A 19,020-nucleotide genomic window follows, 5' to 3' on the forward strand; every position below is an offset into this window, starting at 1 on the left:
TCTGCAGGACACATAGTTCTGGATGAGGACTTGGAGCGGACAGTGCTGGTGGTGAATCTTGGCTCTATTCCTCCCATGGAAACGGTGCATGTTCTGGTGAGCACGTCCTCTGAGCTCCGCACTCTTCCCAGTGGAGGTATCCGGGTCTGCTCTCCCCCAGTCTGCACCCCCAGAGTCCAGAGGAGCATCAATGAGGAGCAGGGCCTGTCCCCAAACTTCTCCAGGATGTAAGTACAACACTACAAGTACACAAGTGGAATAGTGTCATGGAAATCAGCAAATAAAAACAAAACATCATCACAACTGAACAGTTAAACGTCCTCAAAGTGACCCCAGGAAGGTGAAACCAGTAAATGAAAAGAAAATCTGTCATATAATGTCATATTTGAATATTGAGTGTGTTGTCACAAAAAGATTTTGTTGCCTTCAAATTAGAAATCAGATGTTAGTCTCAACAGTTACTTTTATAATGACTGGTTTAGTGTAATCGCTCATTAAAATTACTTGAATTAGAGTTTCCCCAAATACATTTTCACTGTTACTTGACTAATTACTTGTAACACTACTTTGTACTTCTACTCAAACAATATTACTTTGAAGTTACAGTTACAGCAATTTTTCCTTCTCTGTCTACACACCTTTGAGTCAATGTTTTGTTAGTTTATTCTAAAGATGATACTCGATATTAAAAATTACACAATTGCTGCTGTGTGCATAATCTTGTATTTTTGTGCTAAAAACACACAAAAAAATCATTTTGCTTCCACAGACGGGACCGCCAGACCAGTGTGTCGAGCCCTCATGACCCGATGCCCAGCTGCCCTCCCCAGAGCCTGGTCACGCTGCTGGAGGAGGAGAGCATCAACTCCATGGACTATGAGTTCAACTTCCAACTGGAGATCAGAGCCCCCTATCTTCTCGCAGGTCAGACTATTCTGTAATCAGACAACAGAGCCACTGCAATATGCACTTGAACAAAAATATGAACAACAAAGGAATAGTTGAACCGTCCTGGTGGACTTTGGAGTGGAGGGTTAACTATTGTATTTGAAATAGTAAAAAGCGTGGTCTGTTGCAACACTAACTAGGGCTGTGTTCAGCACTAAAACAGTTTATCAGTGTGATAAAATAAGTTCTGATGCTAAATGAACATTAGTGAGTGGGATACGTTTTAGTGGCCCATATGTGTTAAATGCAGGTGAGTGTAAATGATGAGAAGAAATGTCTCAAACTTCAGTAGCCAGACATCCACTCATACCTGATTGACACAACTAGCCCCGCCCCCAGGAGAGTCTGAAATCTGCTGAAATCCTACAAGACACTGACATAATACAAACAGGACAGCAGCTCTTTCTGCAGGAGACATGCACACGTGCCAAGTGATGTAGTCTGATAATCCCTCTATAGTCCCTGGTTCAGACTCTGGTTTTATCTTGGTTTAGCTCTAGTTTAGGCCCTGGTTCAGTCCCTGGTTTTTGTCCTGGTTTAGTCCCTGGTTTTATCCATAGACTGTATAAAGAAGTGGACTATGCGAGTGTGTCACCCACAGCATTCAGCGCCAATCTAATGAAGCTCAAAATGTTAAAATGTTACAGGGGTGAATTTGGATTTTTTTAACAAACAAATCAGTTCCTGGTTTAGTCCTTGGTTCAGCTCCTGTTTTTTGCTGTGGTTTAGTCCATGAATCAGTGCTGGAGAACTGCATAAGTTAGTTGAGGCCTCTGCAGTTCTAGTGTATGTTGATTTAGATACATATTTATGTTTTTGTTTTCTTTATTTTATGTTTTCTGGACATGGTTCAGTCCTAATTTAGACCTAGCCTAGTCCTGTTTTGAATCTAACAATAAACAGACAGTCTAATATTTTCTTAGATGGATTTTGGAACTTCTATAGTGTGATTAGTAACACAGTATATTTCTCTCGATTGTGTTGTGTTCACTGGTTCCTGGTTCAGGTGTGGAGAGCCCGTCTCATGCCATCCGCGCAGATGCTGATCCTTTGGCGCGCTCTGCCACCAGTGTGGTCATCACTCTGGCCGATAAGTACACGTATGACTGCCCGGTCACTATCCTCATCTACCCAAGTGGTGAGTCTGACCACAAAATCTTCTGTTACTGTCTCTGTTTTGGTAAAATCCCTATATCATATACAAATCTTCTCTTGAATGCAGCTCTGTGCTGAAACCAAGACATTTTCTCTCACCCACACATTCTGTTGCTCAGCCTTATACCTCAGTATGGCATTGAACATATTTATCTATCCTTCATTAATCAATTACACATGTTTTTATTGCTCAAAAACATGCATTCTTATGGTAAGCTGGCTCCCCTCTCCACAGATCTGACCTGCAACATGGCCTGTGGTTATATATGCTTGTCTCCATAGAAATTGATCTTTCATGCCATTGTGTGGAACATTCAAGAACAAAGCATCCATTCTCTTGTGTAATAACCATGAAAGCAGCTGTTAGCTACGGCCTTAGCTAATTCTTGACTTTCCAAACTCATTTCTATTTATTATTTTTTGCACACTTTAATTACATGCATGTTTCACAGCTTCTAGACAGCACTGTGCTCCAAAGCTGTCAAAACAAGCAAAAATAAGAAATGCTTTGAACATTATCTTAATAAGAGGACGGTTATTGCTTTTCTAGCCAAGTATTTATTTCTTCTGGATAACATCTGTGTATATTTTTGGAATTTTTGATGCTCCTGTAATTTTCAACTTTTTAAATCATCTTCACACACTGCCAATTGACTGAAATAAAACTATGATAAATATTTACAGCAGATATAATCATATGCACTTCACTCAGCCATGTCAAAGCCTCACAGTAACCAAGGCTGCACAATGTAACACAAGGACTATTTGAGCAGCAGCAATTATCAAACAGCAAAGGCTGCAATTATTAAGAAAATAGAATGTCCTTTGCAAAGAACAAAGTAAGTATCCTTTCTTTTTATGGAAATATAACAAGATTTTACCTGCAGTTTAGACCTCTACAAACATGCTCTGAAATTAATCTGATTCTTCTGTTCGATTATTAGTTTATATTTTAGTCTTCTTTCACAGTTAATCCCTCTGTTGTTTTCAAACTCGATTTCGTTTCGATAGGAATAGACTTGTTACTCAATAACAATACCAGTACCATGATGATAATAAACACTTTCTTTAAACAACAGAATGTAATTTTAAATATTAAAGCGCTTGTGACAGATTTTTTACAATTCTCTCAAGTGTGTAAAATCCCTCAGTAGTCCAGGTAGAGTCTATGTTCAATTGATGGTTTTGGTTTCAGAAAAAAATTGTTTTTTACACGTAAAATGTGAATAACATTTGTACAGAATGCTCGCTAGTGTGATGTCATCAGTGTGTTAAGAACCTTCTGTAATTTTCAACATATCTTTCAACTTTTCTTCACAAATTGCTTCTTGATTTATGGCAAAGAGAAATTCAGTTTGTCAACTGGACTAAAGTTTATTCTGGTTGAATACATTTCACAGCTCATCCAAGCTCCAAGCATCCAAGTTTGGATGAGTTATCCACATTATACACTTAATTTTTTTTTTTCTGAAACCAAAACCATTAATTAAACAAAATAAAGTTTTTTGTATATTTCTATTTGTCAGTTTATAATTTCTGTGTTCATTACAGACGTTTTGCTACTTAACAGTTATGGAAGTATGATGTCACGATTTCTTAGCGTGGCTGGCGCCATCTAGTGCCACCGCTCAATTTTATTTCTCTCCAGCGACTAGGTCAGGAATCAAAATACAATAGACGGTTCGCAAAAATCTCCGGAAGTACAAGTTCAGGCACCAGCCAATCAGCCAAAAGCCATATATTCAGTGTTGTCAATGATTCCCGAGATCGACGATTTAAAGCTGGAGAGATTTAAAGAGAATGTTTGGTGAATTTCATCAAGGGGAAAGACGTTATTGCCCTTCTTCATATGGGATTTTGGAAAAGCTTAATATACCAGTTAGCTCCGTTCGTGGCGCATTACATATGTGTCTACCAAATAGCAGCGATTGGCTAAATGATAAAAAATACCCCCCTACCGTCGAGCGAACGAATTCTAACACTGCAACGTCACATGGATTCTACGAAGTGAAACCGGCTGATGAATCAGGCTAACAATTTCTAACCAGGAAGTACAATTTTAAACTTGTGTTTTAATTAAATTAGTAGTTTAACCTGTCATAGGCACTTTAAATGGTAGTACTTTCTTTTCTATTCCCATGTGGCCTCATATCTGTGTAATCCCTCACTGGTCCAGGTATATAGTGGTCCATGGGCGTATGTGCTGTGTGTGCTCTTATACTTGTTCTGACACAGCTCAAGATCATTCTAAAAACATTGAGGAAACGTGGATGTGACATTTTGTATCTATACTCGCTCAGATGAGTATCTAGTTTCAGTGCTTGTTTTGGTATAGATTTGTATCAGATTTTTTGTATTCTGACTTTTGACAACACTATGCTGAACAGAATCCTACTTTTTAAACATGTTTTCAACACTATAAAAATTGCAATTCCAAAATCGTACAGCCCCTCCAGGCACGCTCCTATGTTTATTTTTACTAAAGGTGCCAGTAGTTATAAGAGTGTGGGCGTTCCAGTCCTTCTCCCTGTCCACTCTGCCTCCTCTGGTCTGAGCCGCTCTGTGCTGTTTTAGCCTTGGATTGTTAGCCTGTATTTTCCCCACAGGCAGCACAGAGCCAAGTGCTGCTTATACAATAGGTTTAATATGAGGTTTTTCTCTCCAGACCTGAGGCTAGCAGCGCTGTACAATTTAGTTAAGTCTCCATAGCAGTAACTCTCAGCACTGGTACAAAAGGGAACTTACAGAGATTTAGAGTTAGACAGAAAACACAATATTTGTGCTTTTATTCTTATCAGTTAATGTCACTTAAATAGAGTTAAAATGTAGGCTTTTGTTGTAATAAACCAAGTTAATGAGTTTAATCACTGATAGAAAAGATTACATTAAAGATTTGCGAATAAACTTTTTGGATATTTCATGAGAAAGTACAATGGGCCTCATTCGTGAATCGTTTCTTAAAAAATGTTCATAACTTTTCAAAACTTAATGTTCACATAAATATTCATAAAATAAGCAGATGCTGAGAGAACTCACTAGATTCATAAAGCGTTCTGAAGCAGCCGAATTCCTTCTTAAGTGACAGTTGGGGCTAATTCACCAACATCCAGATACAAACACCTCCAAGCTTATTTACATTTCATTCATATCGAAAAATGAATATGTATTTAGTTAGAAACGCCCTCTGAACTTCCATATATGGTCAATATGGGTTTGGTATTATGACACTTGAAAGGACGAGGGAGAGAGTGAGGAGGAAGTCAGATGGAGCGCATTTACAGACTGTTTTACAGCTTCAGCGGTGATCTCAAATGTCCAAACTCATATGAGCACACTCAGTGAGGAAATATTGAAGTCATAAACTTATTGAAATAAGCGGGCACTTTTGTGGGGTGGGGGTGCATAAGAGTGTGCTCTGGTGATGGGGGGTCAGGGGGTGATGGGGGGGGGGGGGGGTCAGGGGGGTTGTGACAGAGGCCCATATGGAGGCATTGGGGCTGGGGCAGACTGAGGCACACTGCAGCCTGGAGAAAGTCTGTTAGACCAATAGACACATGCTCTATAAAACTCCTCATAAATGTTCTTGGATCACAGAGTCATATACAAATAATGTAAGAAAATATATAACAGTCATGGAGGAATTAGAATTTTTTGTTGCAGTATCAGAGTATTAATATACTAAAACAGTAGAATTTTTGTTCTTACGAGAGCTCCTGACTGTCTGTAGGATTTGCTCTTCCAGAAGAACATTTTGAGTTAAGAAAAAGCTTTTGTGATTACCAAAAATGTTTGTGAGAAGGACTTCAGTACAAATTTGTTCCATGAATGAGGCCCAATGTTATTAAATGGAAACTCTGCCTCTTGCCTCCCTGTACCTGCTTGTCACCACAGAGATTTTAGTGCTTTGCCTAGAATGCTCCTGAGTATGGCATTAAAAGTATCTGTCTTGCATTTTATTTGTTGTCTTGTCACAAAAAAACCCTCAATCATCTCCACAGATCTGGCCTGTAAGTCGGCAGGGTGACCACTAGCTTGTCTCCATGGAGATGAATAAGCTTAAGGCCTTACTGTAAAACATACCAGGCAAAGCAAAAACATCTAGAATAAAAAGAATGAAGAGTGCTACATGGATTCATAGACTTTTTAAAGATTTTCAAAAACTTGTAGAGATTTGGAAACATCCAAATGGCGACTTCCAGTGTAGTTCCTGACACTGGGCATGTGATAAAACCATGGATTGAGCAGCAGCGTCTTCACAGCCTGCCAAAGCTTTCCATGGGGAACAAGACTCTAATCACATCTTCCATGTCATTTACAGGCAGCTGTTTGGAACTGTTAATCCTCCCAACATAACGGAACACTGCAATAAATTTAAATTTATTAAATTAGACAAGTTATAATACACACATGAATAGGCAATTTATAAAAGGAAAAAAGAAAGAATACAATGACATCTAGATGAAGTAAACAGGGTAATTTTCTCAGTTTTCCCAGATTTTGGATTTGCAAGTTTCCAAACGTCTGCTGGTTTTGTGACGTAAGCATGAATAAAACCAGTTGGAGATAGATGTGGCTCTTTGCAAGTGAAAACAGCTTTGTCTTTGGGGTACAGCATGTAGCAGCATTTTGTGTTAAGTATTCCTGTGGACAAAAATCCAAGGCTCTCTCTTGTTTAAGAAAAATGAAAAAGCCTTTACTACAGCATGATATAAAATAATGTGGTTGGGGTTAACATGGCCTTCCTCAAGGTGCATAATCTAGCAAGAAAATCACCTTGGAAACAAGCAGATAGCCGACCATCGAGTACAAAAAAATGCATTTATAAACTTATTCATACATTCATTCATTCATTCATTTTTCCTTTCCAGAGCACAAACTTAAAGTGTTTGTTAGCCTTTGCTTGGTCCTTGGTAAGACTGTGCAATTAACTGAATTTTGATCACGATTTCGATTTGTATGTCAAACGATCTTCATACTTATATAATCAAGGTGACATTATTTAAGTGCAGGTAAAAGTGAGGAACGGGTCACGATAACCGTAATTTTGCCAGGATTTACGTGGTGCCCTACACGCTATCTGTAATGTGCATAATGGGAGCTACAGTACTGATTATCTTCATAAACTCATGAAGGAGTGTGTATTGCAGCAGGACTCATATCTGCCTATTTAGAGAGATTGTAGAACAGCTGTATATATATATTTTTATTTTAGATACATTTATGTTTTTCTGCCTTATTTCATGTTCAAAGTATATTTTATTCATTTTATGTTTTATACATCACAAAACTGCTCTATGGTACATAGTTGTAGCCTATAAAATGAATAAAGGGCCCAGCTCATGCAAAATCAACTTTTCAGAGCTTTCTACCTTCTAAGAGTGATGTGTGGGCCTTGTATATATTGTATATATAAAATGGTTTTTAGATTGATTTGGCTTTTTTTTAAAACAAATTGCAGCGTATTTCTGCCACCCTCCCACGTGACAACGAACTAAAGCTGCTACAACGATGACGCGGCAGATACACCTATGATGCGTTTGATGTAATAAGTTTATCTACTAGTGTTTATTAATACTTTACCAATCAGTAATGTTCAGCTGATGTGGATGCGGTGCTTGAGCTTCGTGCTCCTCAAAGTCCTCGTCCGATTCCGGGTCCAACACATGCGGCTGAACGCGCTGTATCTCCATGATGAATAAAAGTTTATTCCTACCACTATCAGGGCGCACGTCTGTCTCCCCCTCCCTCCCTGAGATGGGCGGAGGAAGGGCGGCTCACTCAGTCTACGTCACGTTTGGAGGGCGGAGCCTGTGCTTTCTCAGGACGGGTGGGGGGAGGAGCAATAGTCGATTTCATCACTATTTTGTAATGGATGTTCCAAAACCCAAATTGTGCTTGTATATGTGCAGAAGATACAATGTGAAAAGAGTTATTTTGCATGAGATGTGCCCTTTAAATTATCAATAACAAAGTGTTTTTTTTTTTTGTTTGTTTGTTTGTTTTTTGAGAGAGAAGTGCTGAATAAATGCATTGTGTAACCAAAAAATAATCATTTGAATAATAATGATTTCAATAATGACCAAAATAATCGTGATAATGACTTTTTCCATAATCGGGCAGCCCTAGTCCTTGGTTACTTTGCAGTGACATCATGCTGGGGGTGTTCTACATGTATCTCTATAATGATGTATCTCTATAATGTTCATCAGTTAAGAGTGTTAAGGTTGATATTTGATTTTCAACAAAGTAGTGAGAGTGACTGAAAAACCGTTAGCTTGTGTCTGTAATTTTTGTGCGTAAAAGACTTGTTTAACATCACAAATCCTCTCAACTGTTGTCTTTCCAACTACGTCTGTTTTTTCTGTTCCGGTTGTGTTAAAATAAAGCACAGATTAAAGTCTTTACAGAGCTTGTGACTGAGCGGAGCCTGCAGTTAGTCGCGCCAGATCCCACGGGAATGTCAACGGCATCAGCTGCAAAGTATCGACAGATCTCGTAAGGGATTTGACGCCAGTTTATTACTTCAGAATATTCCATCGTTTGCTTCATTATAGCGCAGCCAACCGAGTAAACGACTGTAACGAAATGTGTTAAAACCGCAGCTTGTGGTTAATTCTGTAATAATTCTACGACATGAGATCAGTTCTGGTCTGCATATGTGCGCGATCGGTAAAATAATAGGCCATAAACATCCCCGACAACAGCCTGGCGTTATCATATGTTACAGTAAAGTAAGATACATAATGAAGTGGCCACATCCCCCTGTGTCCTTCAAAGTCTCTGAGCTCATTTTGTTTGGAGGATGCTCAGCTGTGAAAAGATTAATTTACACTTCAAAACAAGACCCGGTCTGCTAGGCATTCCTCTTCTCCCTGTCTATCCATCTGTCTCTTTCTCTCTCCCAATCGCGATCTATCTCCATCTGTCTTCAGTTTCTCTTTTCTCTATCCCCGTCTCTCTCCTTTCTCTTTTCTTCTCTTTTCCTCTCACAGTATGTCTCTCTCTCTCTCTCGCTACCTCCTCTTTCCCTTCCCTTCCTAATCTCTCTCTCTCTCCCTCTCTCTTTCATAGGTCTCAGTCTCTCTCCATCTCTCACTATCTTCTCTCTCAGTCTTCACAGTCTCTCTCTTACTTCTCTCTCTTCTCCTTTTCTCTCCCTCTTCCCCCTCTACAGTTTTTCTCTTGCTCTTTTTCTCTCCCAGTCTCTGTCTATCTCCATCTGTTTTTCTTTCCCTCAGTCTCTCTCTTCTCTATCCCCTTCTCTCTTCTTTCTCTTGCTTCCACTCTCTCTCTTTCTTCCTCTCTCCCTCTCATAATATATGTCTCTCCCTCTGTCTCTCTCTACCCCCTCTTTCTCTCAGCTTGTCTGTCTTTCCCTTTCCTTCCTAATCTCTCTCTCTCTCTCTCCCTCTCTCTTTCATAGGTCTTTCTCTCTCCCTCTTTCACCCAAATTTGTGTTTGCTCTCTCAGTCTCTCTCCATCTCTCATTGTCTCACTCTCTGTTTCTTCTCTGTCTCCACCCTTCTTTCTCAGTCTCTCTCTTCTCTCTTTTCTCTTCTGCCTCTTACCTCTCTCTCTACTGCTTCTCTTCCTCTCCATTTTTCTCCTCTCTCTCTCTCTTTTTTCTTTCTCTCTCCCAGTCTATATCTACCTCCATTTATCTCTCTTTCCCTCCAAACTCTTTTCTCTACCCCCTTTTCTCTAATTTCTCTTGCTCCCACCCTCTCCCTTTCGTCCGCTCTCCCTCTCATAATATATGTCTCTCTCTCTCTCTCTCTCTGTACTTCGTCTTTATCTCTTTGCTTGTCTCTTTCCCTTTCCTTCCCACTCTCTCTCTCCCTTTCTCTTTTATTGGGTTTTCTCTCACCATCTTTCCCAGTCTTCCTCCTCTCTCCTTCTCTCTCTCCCCCTCTTGCTGTCTTACTTTCTGTTTCTTCTCCGTCTCCACCCTTCTCTCTCAGTCTCTCTCGTCTTTCTGCCTCTTACCTCCCTCTCTTTTCCTTTTCTCTCCCTCTCCTCTCTCCTCCCTACAGCTGCCTCTCTGCGCCCCTTGCTGTTTCTCTCCTCTCTTCTCTCTCTCTTTGTCTTTTCTCTCTCCCAATCTCTATCTCCATCTGTCTCTCTTCTCTCTCCTTTCTCTTGCTCTCACTCTCTCCCTCCCTTCCTCTCTCCCTCTCGTAATGTATGTCTCTCTGTCTTTCTGCCTCCTCTTTCTCTCTCTGCTTGTCTCTTTCCCTTTCCTTCCTAATCTCTCTCTCTTTCTCTGTCTTTCATTGGGCTTTCTCTCTCCATCTTTCCCAGTCTTCCTCTTTCTCCCGATTGCTGTCTCTCCTTCTCTCTCTCCCCCTCTCTCTGTCTCACTCTCTGTTTCCTCTTCGTCTCCACCCTTCTCTCTCAGTCTCTCTCTACTCTGACTTTTCTCTCCCTCTCCTCTCTCTCCTCACTACAGCTGCCTCTCATCTCTCTCCTTCCATCTCTACTTTTCTCTCTCTCTCCTGCTCCTCACCCTCTCCATTTTTTCCTCTCTTCTCTCTTTCTTTTCACTTTCTCTATCAATCTCCCTCTCTTCCCACACTCAATCTGCATCTCTCCCTCGCCTAATCTCTTTCTTAACCCCTATCTCTCCTCCTTGTCTCTCTATCTCTTTCTCTCTTCTCCTTCTCTATGTCTCTCTTTCCCATTTCCTCCTCATTTGTGTGAGGGATTATCTGTCTTCGTTACAAGGCCCATCGTGTTTAGCCTAATGCTGCTGTCACTTCGGAGTAAAGACGTTACAATGACAGATATTTGACTTTGTGAGAATGAAACTTTGTGTGGTTGTCACGATTATCCACCTGAATGAGTTTACGAGCTCAAATCATAATTCACTTTCGCTTTGTACAGCAGCGATAATTAAATCATAATCATTTAGAGGGCAGTCGCCGTAGTTCATTTTGCTGCCGTCCATAGGTATTCTTCATTTTCCTAACGTAGTTTAAGTGTAAACCTAAACAACTAAAACAACTCGGACAATAAAAAGTGTTATAATTTATGTTATTAGGTTTGTTTGTTTTTTCAGACCAGGGATCTTCAATGTTTTTCAGGCCAGGGACTCCAAAACTGATAGAGAGCTGGAGCAGGGACCCCCTACTCTGAGAACTCTTAGAAGGCCAGATCAATGGAGCAGCGACATCACGGAAAATGGGCTCAAAGTGTGATTTTTTTAAAAGATCTGACTGAACAAGAGGGGAGCCACCGTGGGCACTCTCCTGGTCGCTCTCTCGTCTCTCCTGGTCGCTCTGTGGATAGAGAGGAGCCTGGGTGCGGAGTACGGAGCCTGGTTAATGTGCCCGGGGAATAAAGTTGCCTCACCTCTTCCCGATGCTCGGTAGTATGTGCGGAGCTCAAGTTCCGCTGTGTGTAAAAGTGAAGCTGTAACGGACCTCTTCACATGTAGCCTAACAAGAAACGATAAAACCTCACCAAGGTGTTTGCAGTTTGACAAGGAGCGAGACGAGGGAATGAAAAGAGAGACAGACAGACGTGAAAAGGAGCACACAGCCAGACCCCACTGAAAACTAGTTCATCCTCATCCTTCAAAAATGAAATATTAAAAAAAAAAACAAAAAAAAAAACATCTAATCAACCAAAGATTTAGATTTCACGACCCCCCTCCAGTACTTCCGCAACTCCCTGATAAGACCTCTGTTTCAGACCAAGAGTTTTCATACCTGACAGTTTGGACTGCTCACTAGCGGTCTTCCTCAGAGTGCTCACGTGATGTTGCTGTGACTTGTCTGGCCAGCTGATTTAAACAGGTTTTGACGCTGTTTTCCTATCAGTAGAGGCAGGATGACAGCAACATCTGCAGTCCCACTTCCTCAGGACAGTATTCCAAGTGTGTGAGAGTAAAAAAGCTAATTGTCCCGGTATATAGTCCCGTGGGCACATTTCTGTATTTCGATTGCCTCTTTAATCCAGCGACGATGTTTGTTTTCCTCTGCCCCAATCATGTTTGCTCCGTCCCAGTCCATAATGTGGTTTTCTCTCTGAGGAAGAGCACTAGTGACCAGTCAAACTGTCAGACATGAAAACAAACTCTTGGTCTAAAACAAGTGGGGTCTCCCCGGAGGAGCTGGAGGACGTGTCTGGGGTGAAGGAAGTCTGGGAGTCCCTGCTTAGACTGCTACCCCCGCGACCCGGCCCCGGATAAGCGGAAGAAAAAGGATGGATGGATGGATGGTCTAAAACAAGAACCTAATAACATAAATTATCAGAAGAGCAAATGAACCTCATTGGACTAGTGTTATACTTTGACAGCTTACATCTGTATGCCTGTCATCATAATTACTATATACATTTTTTTCTTTGTACTAGTAATAAGTTCTTTTGCTATTTTTTGTACCTGATAAGATTTGAGCTGCAGAGCATTGAATAAATAACTTCTATGATTCATTATAGACACAAATTAAATGCTGCTTTTACAAATGTAGCTCAATTACATAAAAAAATGGGGTATAGCCACTTTAATTACTGCTTTGTCTTAAAGCAAACCTATTATGGAATGTTTTTCAACCATATGATAGTTGTTGTCCTTCTCATTTACCTTTTCAGAGTTGTATTTGCAGTGATTTGTGCATGTGTGAGTAATCTTTAATCACTTTTCAGGTATAAGGCAAACAGCTCTGTACTTACACCATTCTCCAATTTTATTTCCACAACCCCGATACACATAGGATTTGGCAGCATTCTGTCATTTTGGAACAAATGAAATAAAAAAATCCACTGCTTTCTATAATATCTGACTTTTTGTTGTGATGATGTTTACAGCGACGTCAGCTCCTATTGGGCACCACCGTTTTGTAACACGGATCAGCAAAATTTTATTATCTCGTTTTAGAAGAATATTGCGAGTTTGTGTCATTGACTATTAGTATATAACAGACACAGGCCCAATATATCTTCTATAACAATAACCCCATTCCTTTTGTACTATTCTAATGGCTTTGTTTGTTGTTTTGTGTCTGTTGCTGCTGTCTCAGAGCCGCACCTGCCTCATGTGCTGCTGGAGAGCGGAGACATGACCCAGGAGGAGTACGACGAGTTCCTGCACGGACGCAATGACTTCATCAAAGCCACCAAGAAGGACTCCAGCAACGAGAGGAAAGTGAGTGACAACGCCCCCTGTCAGACCTGCGCCTGTCTGCACCTGTTGGCTATATTTGTGTCAGAGTGCTCCTGTCTGCCATCCCTGTGTCAAACTGGCACCACACTGTCCCTGCTGTTGGCCATCTCTGTGTCAAACCTGCACATGTCTGCCTTTCTCAGCTCAAACCTGCACCTGTCTGCACCTGCACCTGTCTGCACCTGCGCCTGTCTGCACCTGTTGGGCATCTTTGTGTCGAAAGTACAGCTGTCCGCTATCTCTCCATCAAACTGCAGCCGTTTCAAACCTGCACGTATCAAACCTGCTCTTGTCTGCTTTCTCTGTGCTAAACCTGCACCTGTCAGCACCTGTCTGCCATCTCTGTGTCAAACCTGCACCTGTCTGCACCTGTCTGCCATCTCTGTAACCTGTACCTGTCAAAGCTAAGACTGTATACAACTGTAAAATAGACATAAACAAAGACGAGAGAGGAGAGATGAACTGCAGAACAAAATATCTATAAATATCTAAACATGATTTAAAGGTACACTATGTAACTTTTCTAATGGAAGCTGCCCCTTGCTTGTCTCCATGGAGATGTTATTGCTTTGCCGAGAATATAGACAAGCAGGTTGAACCAACAGGCCGAGTTACAGGTCAAACGTGGAGAGACAAACCCATTCACTGTAAGATGTTTATTTTTTTCATTCTAGCTGCACGAGTTTAAAAATACCGAAATAACTGGAATCGATTGTGTTCATATTGATGGAAATTTCAGATGGAGGGCAAGAACCTATGCACAAATAGTGAAGCTGCCTGGTGATTCGTGGACAGGCAAAGGTTGCAGGGTTTAATTGTCTGACAGCTGCAGACAGGCGAAATACAGTAGAAGGGAGCCAGCCTAGTTGCACTCATTCTTCATAACAAAATTATACTTGCACTTCTACTTTTTGGATCTGATTTGTTTGTATGTTTGTCATACAGCTTGATTTTGATACTAAAGTAAACGTGATATTACGATATTTACGTTATAAGTACGATATTTATTGCAATATTGTGGGAAAGCTCACGATATGGTGGGGAGGCTCAAGATTAGAGAGATAACAATATCCAAATCTCTCTGTATGATATTTTCACGATATACATCTCATGGTACGATATTTATTGTGATATTTTGTGGAGGTTAACAAAATTGAATATGCTACTTTTTCCTCTTAAAATGCCTTAACAAGACTTAATCCACAGAACTAAAACTTAAAAGTGCTTAGAACTGTTATTTCTTCTTGTAGTCAACACTGAAATGGAGCAAAGGATCATGGTCTATGTAGTTCCCTCTGTGTTTTTTTTTTAACTATTGCTGCACCGTAACTCGTAATTTAAGCAAAGACACTTGTGATTCGATATATTGTGATGGTCCACGATATTACTGTGAGAATGATGATTTGATGAGAATGTGACTTTGATGATTTGTTTATGCAAATTAGCCATGCGCTTTTAAGTTTCGTTTCTGTTCAACGTAAACACGTGCATAAAGCTGCATTAAACACATTATAATCTTAAACAGGCTGACGTGGCTCTATAGTCGTTATGCTTTATATATTGTAAAGTTTAGTAAGGTAAAGTTTAAGAACTGCCTACCTCTTGCACTTCAATAAAAAAAGGCCTTGTGGAATTTGGCATATTTGTTTTTGCAGGAGTTTTGGGGGGTTATTTTTCCTGTACAGATATTGAGATATAGTAAAATATATTCTCCATATATGCTCCATATCGCCCAGCCCTAGTTCTACGTGTATTTCTGTTGAATGTTTAACAGTTACCATGGTGACACAAGATCAAACACAGACCTAAAAGTTTTTAGATTGTCTGAAAACTTAAGAAAAAACACATTTTAGGACACTGTAATCAATATGAGCTTTGATGGTCATGGTTTGATTTTCAATAAAAAGGTGAGAGACAAACTGAAGAACTGTAGGCCAATGCTGTAGCTTGTAATTGTAATTTTATCTGTGGGAGACTTGTTTAAAGGGCCCATCTCATGCAAAATAACTCTTTTCACATTGTATCTTCTGCACATAAACAAGCACTATTTGAGTTTTGGAACATCCATTACACAATAGTGATGAAATCTTACTGATTTCTTGGAGGCGTCACAGACCAGGAACTATGAAAGGCCGACTATTGCTCCTCCCCCCGCCCGTCCTGAGAAAGCACAGGCTCCGCCCTCCAAACGTGACGTAGGCTCTGAGTGAGCCGCCCTTCCTCCGCCCATCTCAGGGAGGGAGGGGGAGACAGACGTGCACCCTGATAGTGGTAGGAATAAACTTTTATTCATCATGGAGATACAGCGCGTTCAGCCGCATGTGTTGGACCCAGAATCAGACGAGGAGTTTGAGGAGCACGAAGCTCAAGCACCGCGTCCACATCATCTGAACATTACTGATTGGTAAAGTATTAATAAACACTAGTAGATAAACTTATTATATCATGTACACTGCAGTCTAGAACAATGAGCTTATGCTGTCGCTTTTGTTTAGGTGTTCATGTGGGAATTGTCAGCCGATGCGAGGTGGAGGCGGGGCGGTCAGACACGTCATAGGTGTAGCTGCTGCATCATCGTTGTAGCAGCTTTAGTTCGTTGTCACGTGGGAGGGTGGCAGAAATACACTGCAGTTTGTTAAAAAAAAACGCTGAATCAATCTAAAAAACACTTGGGCGACATATACAAGGCCCACACATCACTCTTAGAATGTAGAAAGCTCTGAAAAGTTCATTTTGCATGAGATGGACCCTTTAAGAGCACAAATCAGCTCACCTGTTGTAGTTCCAATTAAGCCAGCTCTTTCTGTTTCACATTAAGTCTAATTTAAGTAACAAAGCTTTTAATAGAGTAGTGCTTTCAGTTAGCTCGACGATCCAGGGAATGTTGATGATGTCAGCTACAAATTGGCAATTAGTCTATGAATCTCCTCTCCCCTTTCCCCTTTTATACATTTTTTTTTACGACCTAAACCTTCTGTAATATATTTTACCGTTTGCCTCTGATTTCGCCAAGCTCCTAATCGATCTGCTCTTGTCTCACTTATTCGCGGGCACTGGCTGTTGTTGTGATTACTGACCGCTGACCCGACAGTGGAAACAGAGCTCTTACCCATAAAATCTGTTCCTATGGCAACACTCCACTGGCTCTGCGTCTGACTGAAGTCCTTTGACATTCAACCAGGAGAGGCACAGACAAATGAGTGAGATCCAACTAACAGTGGAATGAATGAATAGAGAGCAGCACATAGACCCAGGTTTGCAGTTTCCTAGGGGAACAGGGAAACCAATAAAGTCCATACTACTTCTACTACCTTAACCTGTTTTTAAATGCACCTGGGGCATGGTGTCATAATCAGGGAGCTCCAGAACTTGAGCAGGGCTTGGTCAGGACTACCTTAGCTGGAGGATTACTGTATGTTTTAGGCCAAGGGGTGTCAAACTCATTTTCACCAACAGCCACATTTGGATCATGTTTGTTCTTCAAAGGGCCGGTCGTAAAGTTAAGACTGCAACTGTTACAAAAAAAGTAAAAGTCTGTATTTGATTTTTCATTTCATATTTATTCATTTTGTTTATTTTTATGTTTTTTACATTTTTATTATTTTCTGGTATTCTTGCTCTTATTTGATTTTACTAATTTTATTGTCTTAATGAGGACTAGTAGAGTTAAGTAGAGCTTTACTTTATATTTCTTCTGGATATGTTTTATCTGTACTGTGCAGCACTTGGAAAACTGTTTTGTTTATGAAATGTGCTATAGAAATAAAGTGGATTGGATTTGATTTAAAGGTTCAAGTTAAAACATTCACATTACTCCCTCAGTAACGTTCATGAAATAGCCGTCCTTCTTCATCAGTTTTTCTTTTCTTGGACATTTTTGAGGAAATTTGATGAGTTTTCTTGGCCTCTCTAGTGGCGAGATGCAGTCACTTCACGAGAAACAACTGCAGTGCATTGTGGGAGATGTAGTAGTGGCACAGATTCACAACATAATAATAAATTATACCTTTTAACCCCTTGTGCCTTGGCCTTGCCACCTGTGTTTTAGGCCATAGACTTTATATACAAATGGACAGGGCTAACACTCTAGCCGCCGTGTTCTGAATATGAGGTGAGCATGGGCGCGAAGTGATTCCTACGAGCTCTGATTGTAATTCACTTTCCATTGAAAAGTGTCCCTTCTCTCTGTAACTTCTGATGTGAGCCTTGTAACTTTGGGCTGAAAATGTTCGTATTAAACTGCTCATGATCCGCCAGAGTAGCCGCGGGGTCTTAAAAGTCTTAAAAAGGTCTTAAATTTCATGTTCCTAAATTAAGGCCTTAAAAAGTCTTAAATTATGTTGTCCAAGTCTTATTTTTTTCACAAAGGTCTTAAATTTTACTAGCCTATTTTTTTGTATACTCATCCAAGCTGCAGTGCAACGTTAAAAGGAGGGAGAAAAAAAACAACAATGTGAAATCACGCAGCGTGAATGAACGTCTAATTTGGAGTCTATACAAACAATTCTTTTGTTTCAGGCGCTGACGGCAATGAGTAAACATCAGTACAGTGGAGGAAGACGTTGGATGGGTCATGGGGAAGTGTAGGATTAATCCACAGTGGCTCTTAAATTCTAGATACAGTACCGGTAGTTGGTTGGTCATTATTAGAATTGGATCTGGTGTGATGTTGGTCTTAATTTTCATTTAAGTGGTCTTAAAAAAGGTCTTGAAAAAGTCTTAAATTTAGGGTAGTCAAACCTGCACATACTCTGTACGCTTTTCAGTCCTTAAATCAATATCTCATGAGTGACTCTTTGGTTTCACGCTCTGATTTGCAAATACGGGCCCAAGCAAATTGCAGAGTAGGTGCTTTAACCGCTAGCCTCGATGAGCTTCATTTGGTTGCAGTCGAATGCTATGAGAGACGCCACACTCCCTCAGTCCACTTCTGTCACACAGTATCATATGTGTTATGCTTAGGGTGACCAGATTTTTAAAGCCTGAAACTGGAACACCACCGGGTTGGTCGTGGTTGGTAATAATAAAATTGTGAAACGAGTGCGTACCATAATTAAAGAAAATTGTTATGCACTTGGCCCATTCATGACTTATTCACAATAACATGAGTCAGTATAGTCATATTTTCTCTGTAATTTTACCTAAACAAAAACCTAAAAAAACAAAAAAAAAAAAACAATTTATGTCTATATTATTGCTGGGTATCATTAAGAAGTTGTCGATACGATACATACCTCCGATACATAAGCCAGAATACAATACATATCTCAATACAGTACACTTTCGGTTTGATACAACATATTTCAAATGGATTCGATACAGTTCAATAAAAAATAATGGTTGTGATACTAAAAGTCTTTGTTAAACCATTTTTTGTGCAAAGTTAATATGAAACGGACCAATTTCAATCCTCAAAACAGTGAAAATGTCAAATGTGTTGCCTAAATGAGTTTCCTTCCTCTAAACAAAGAACAAACTGTTGCGCTGTAACAAAATAATTTAGTAAAATATACCAAAAAGTACTTTTGGCGATATATCGATACAGCAGCCTCTGATATCGATACTGGATTATCACATTAAACAATACGCTATATCGATATTTCAATATTTTTGCACACCCCTATTTATTTATTTTTCCAATTTATTTATTTATTTATTTAACTCATAAAGCATAAAAAGACATTGTCACAACATCAGACACACAAGAAATGAATGAAAAGGAGCAGAAAGAAGAAAAAATCTTATGTTATTTG

At 40.0% G+C, this 19,020-nt stretch overlaps 1 protein-coding gene across 1 annotated transcript in view; it reads left to right on the plus strand.

The window, feature by feature from the left end:
• The window catches only part of vwa5b1 (von Willebrand factor A domain containing 5B1), a 135,832-nt gene that overhangs the window by 6,054 nt on the left and 110,758 nt on the right, over positions 1-19,020 (plus strand). The window contains exons 3-6 of the mRNA XM_055166088.1: positions 8-227; positions 770-924; positions 1,955-2,086; positions 13,125-13,249. Of these exons, the coding sequence (XP_055022063.1) occupies positions 8-227; positions 770-924; positions 1,955-2,086; positions 13,125-13,249 (632 nt within the window). The remainder of the gene's footprint in view (positions 1-7; positions 228-769; positions 925-1,954; positions 2,087-13,124; positions 13,250-19,020) is intronic.

Source organism: Boleophthalmus pectinirostris, unplaced genomic scaffold (assembly GCF_026225935.1).
Source record: "Boleophthalmus pectinirostris isolate CB_2022bp ecotype Guang Dong unplaced genomic scaffold, ASM2622593v1 HiC_scaffold_8, whole genome shotgun sequence".
NCBI lineage: Eukaryota > Metazoa > Chordata > Actinopteri > Gobiiformes > Gobiidae > Boleophthalmus > Boleophthalmus pectinirostris.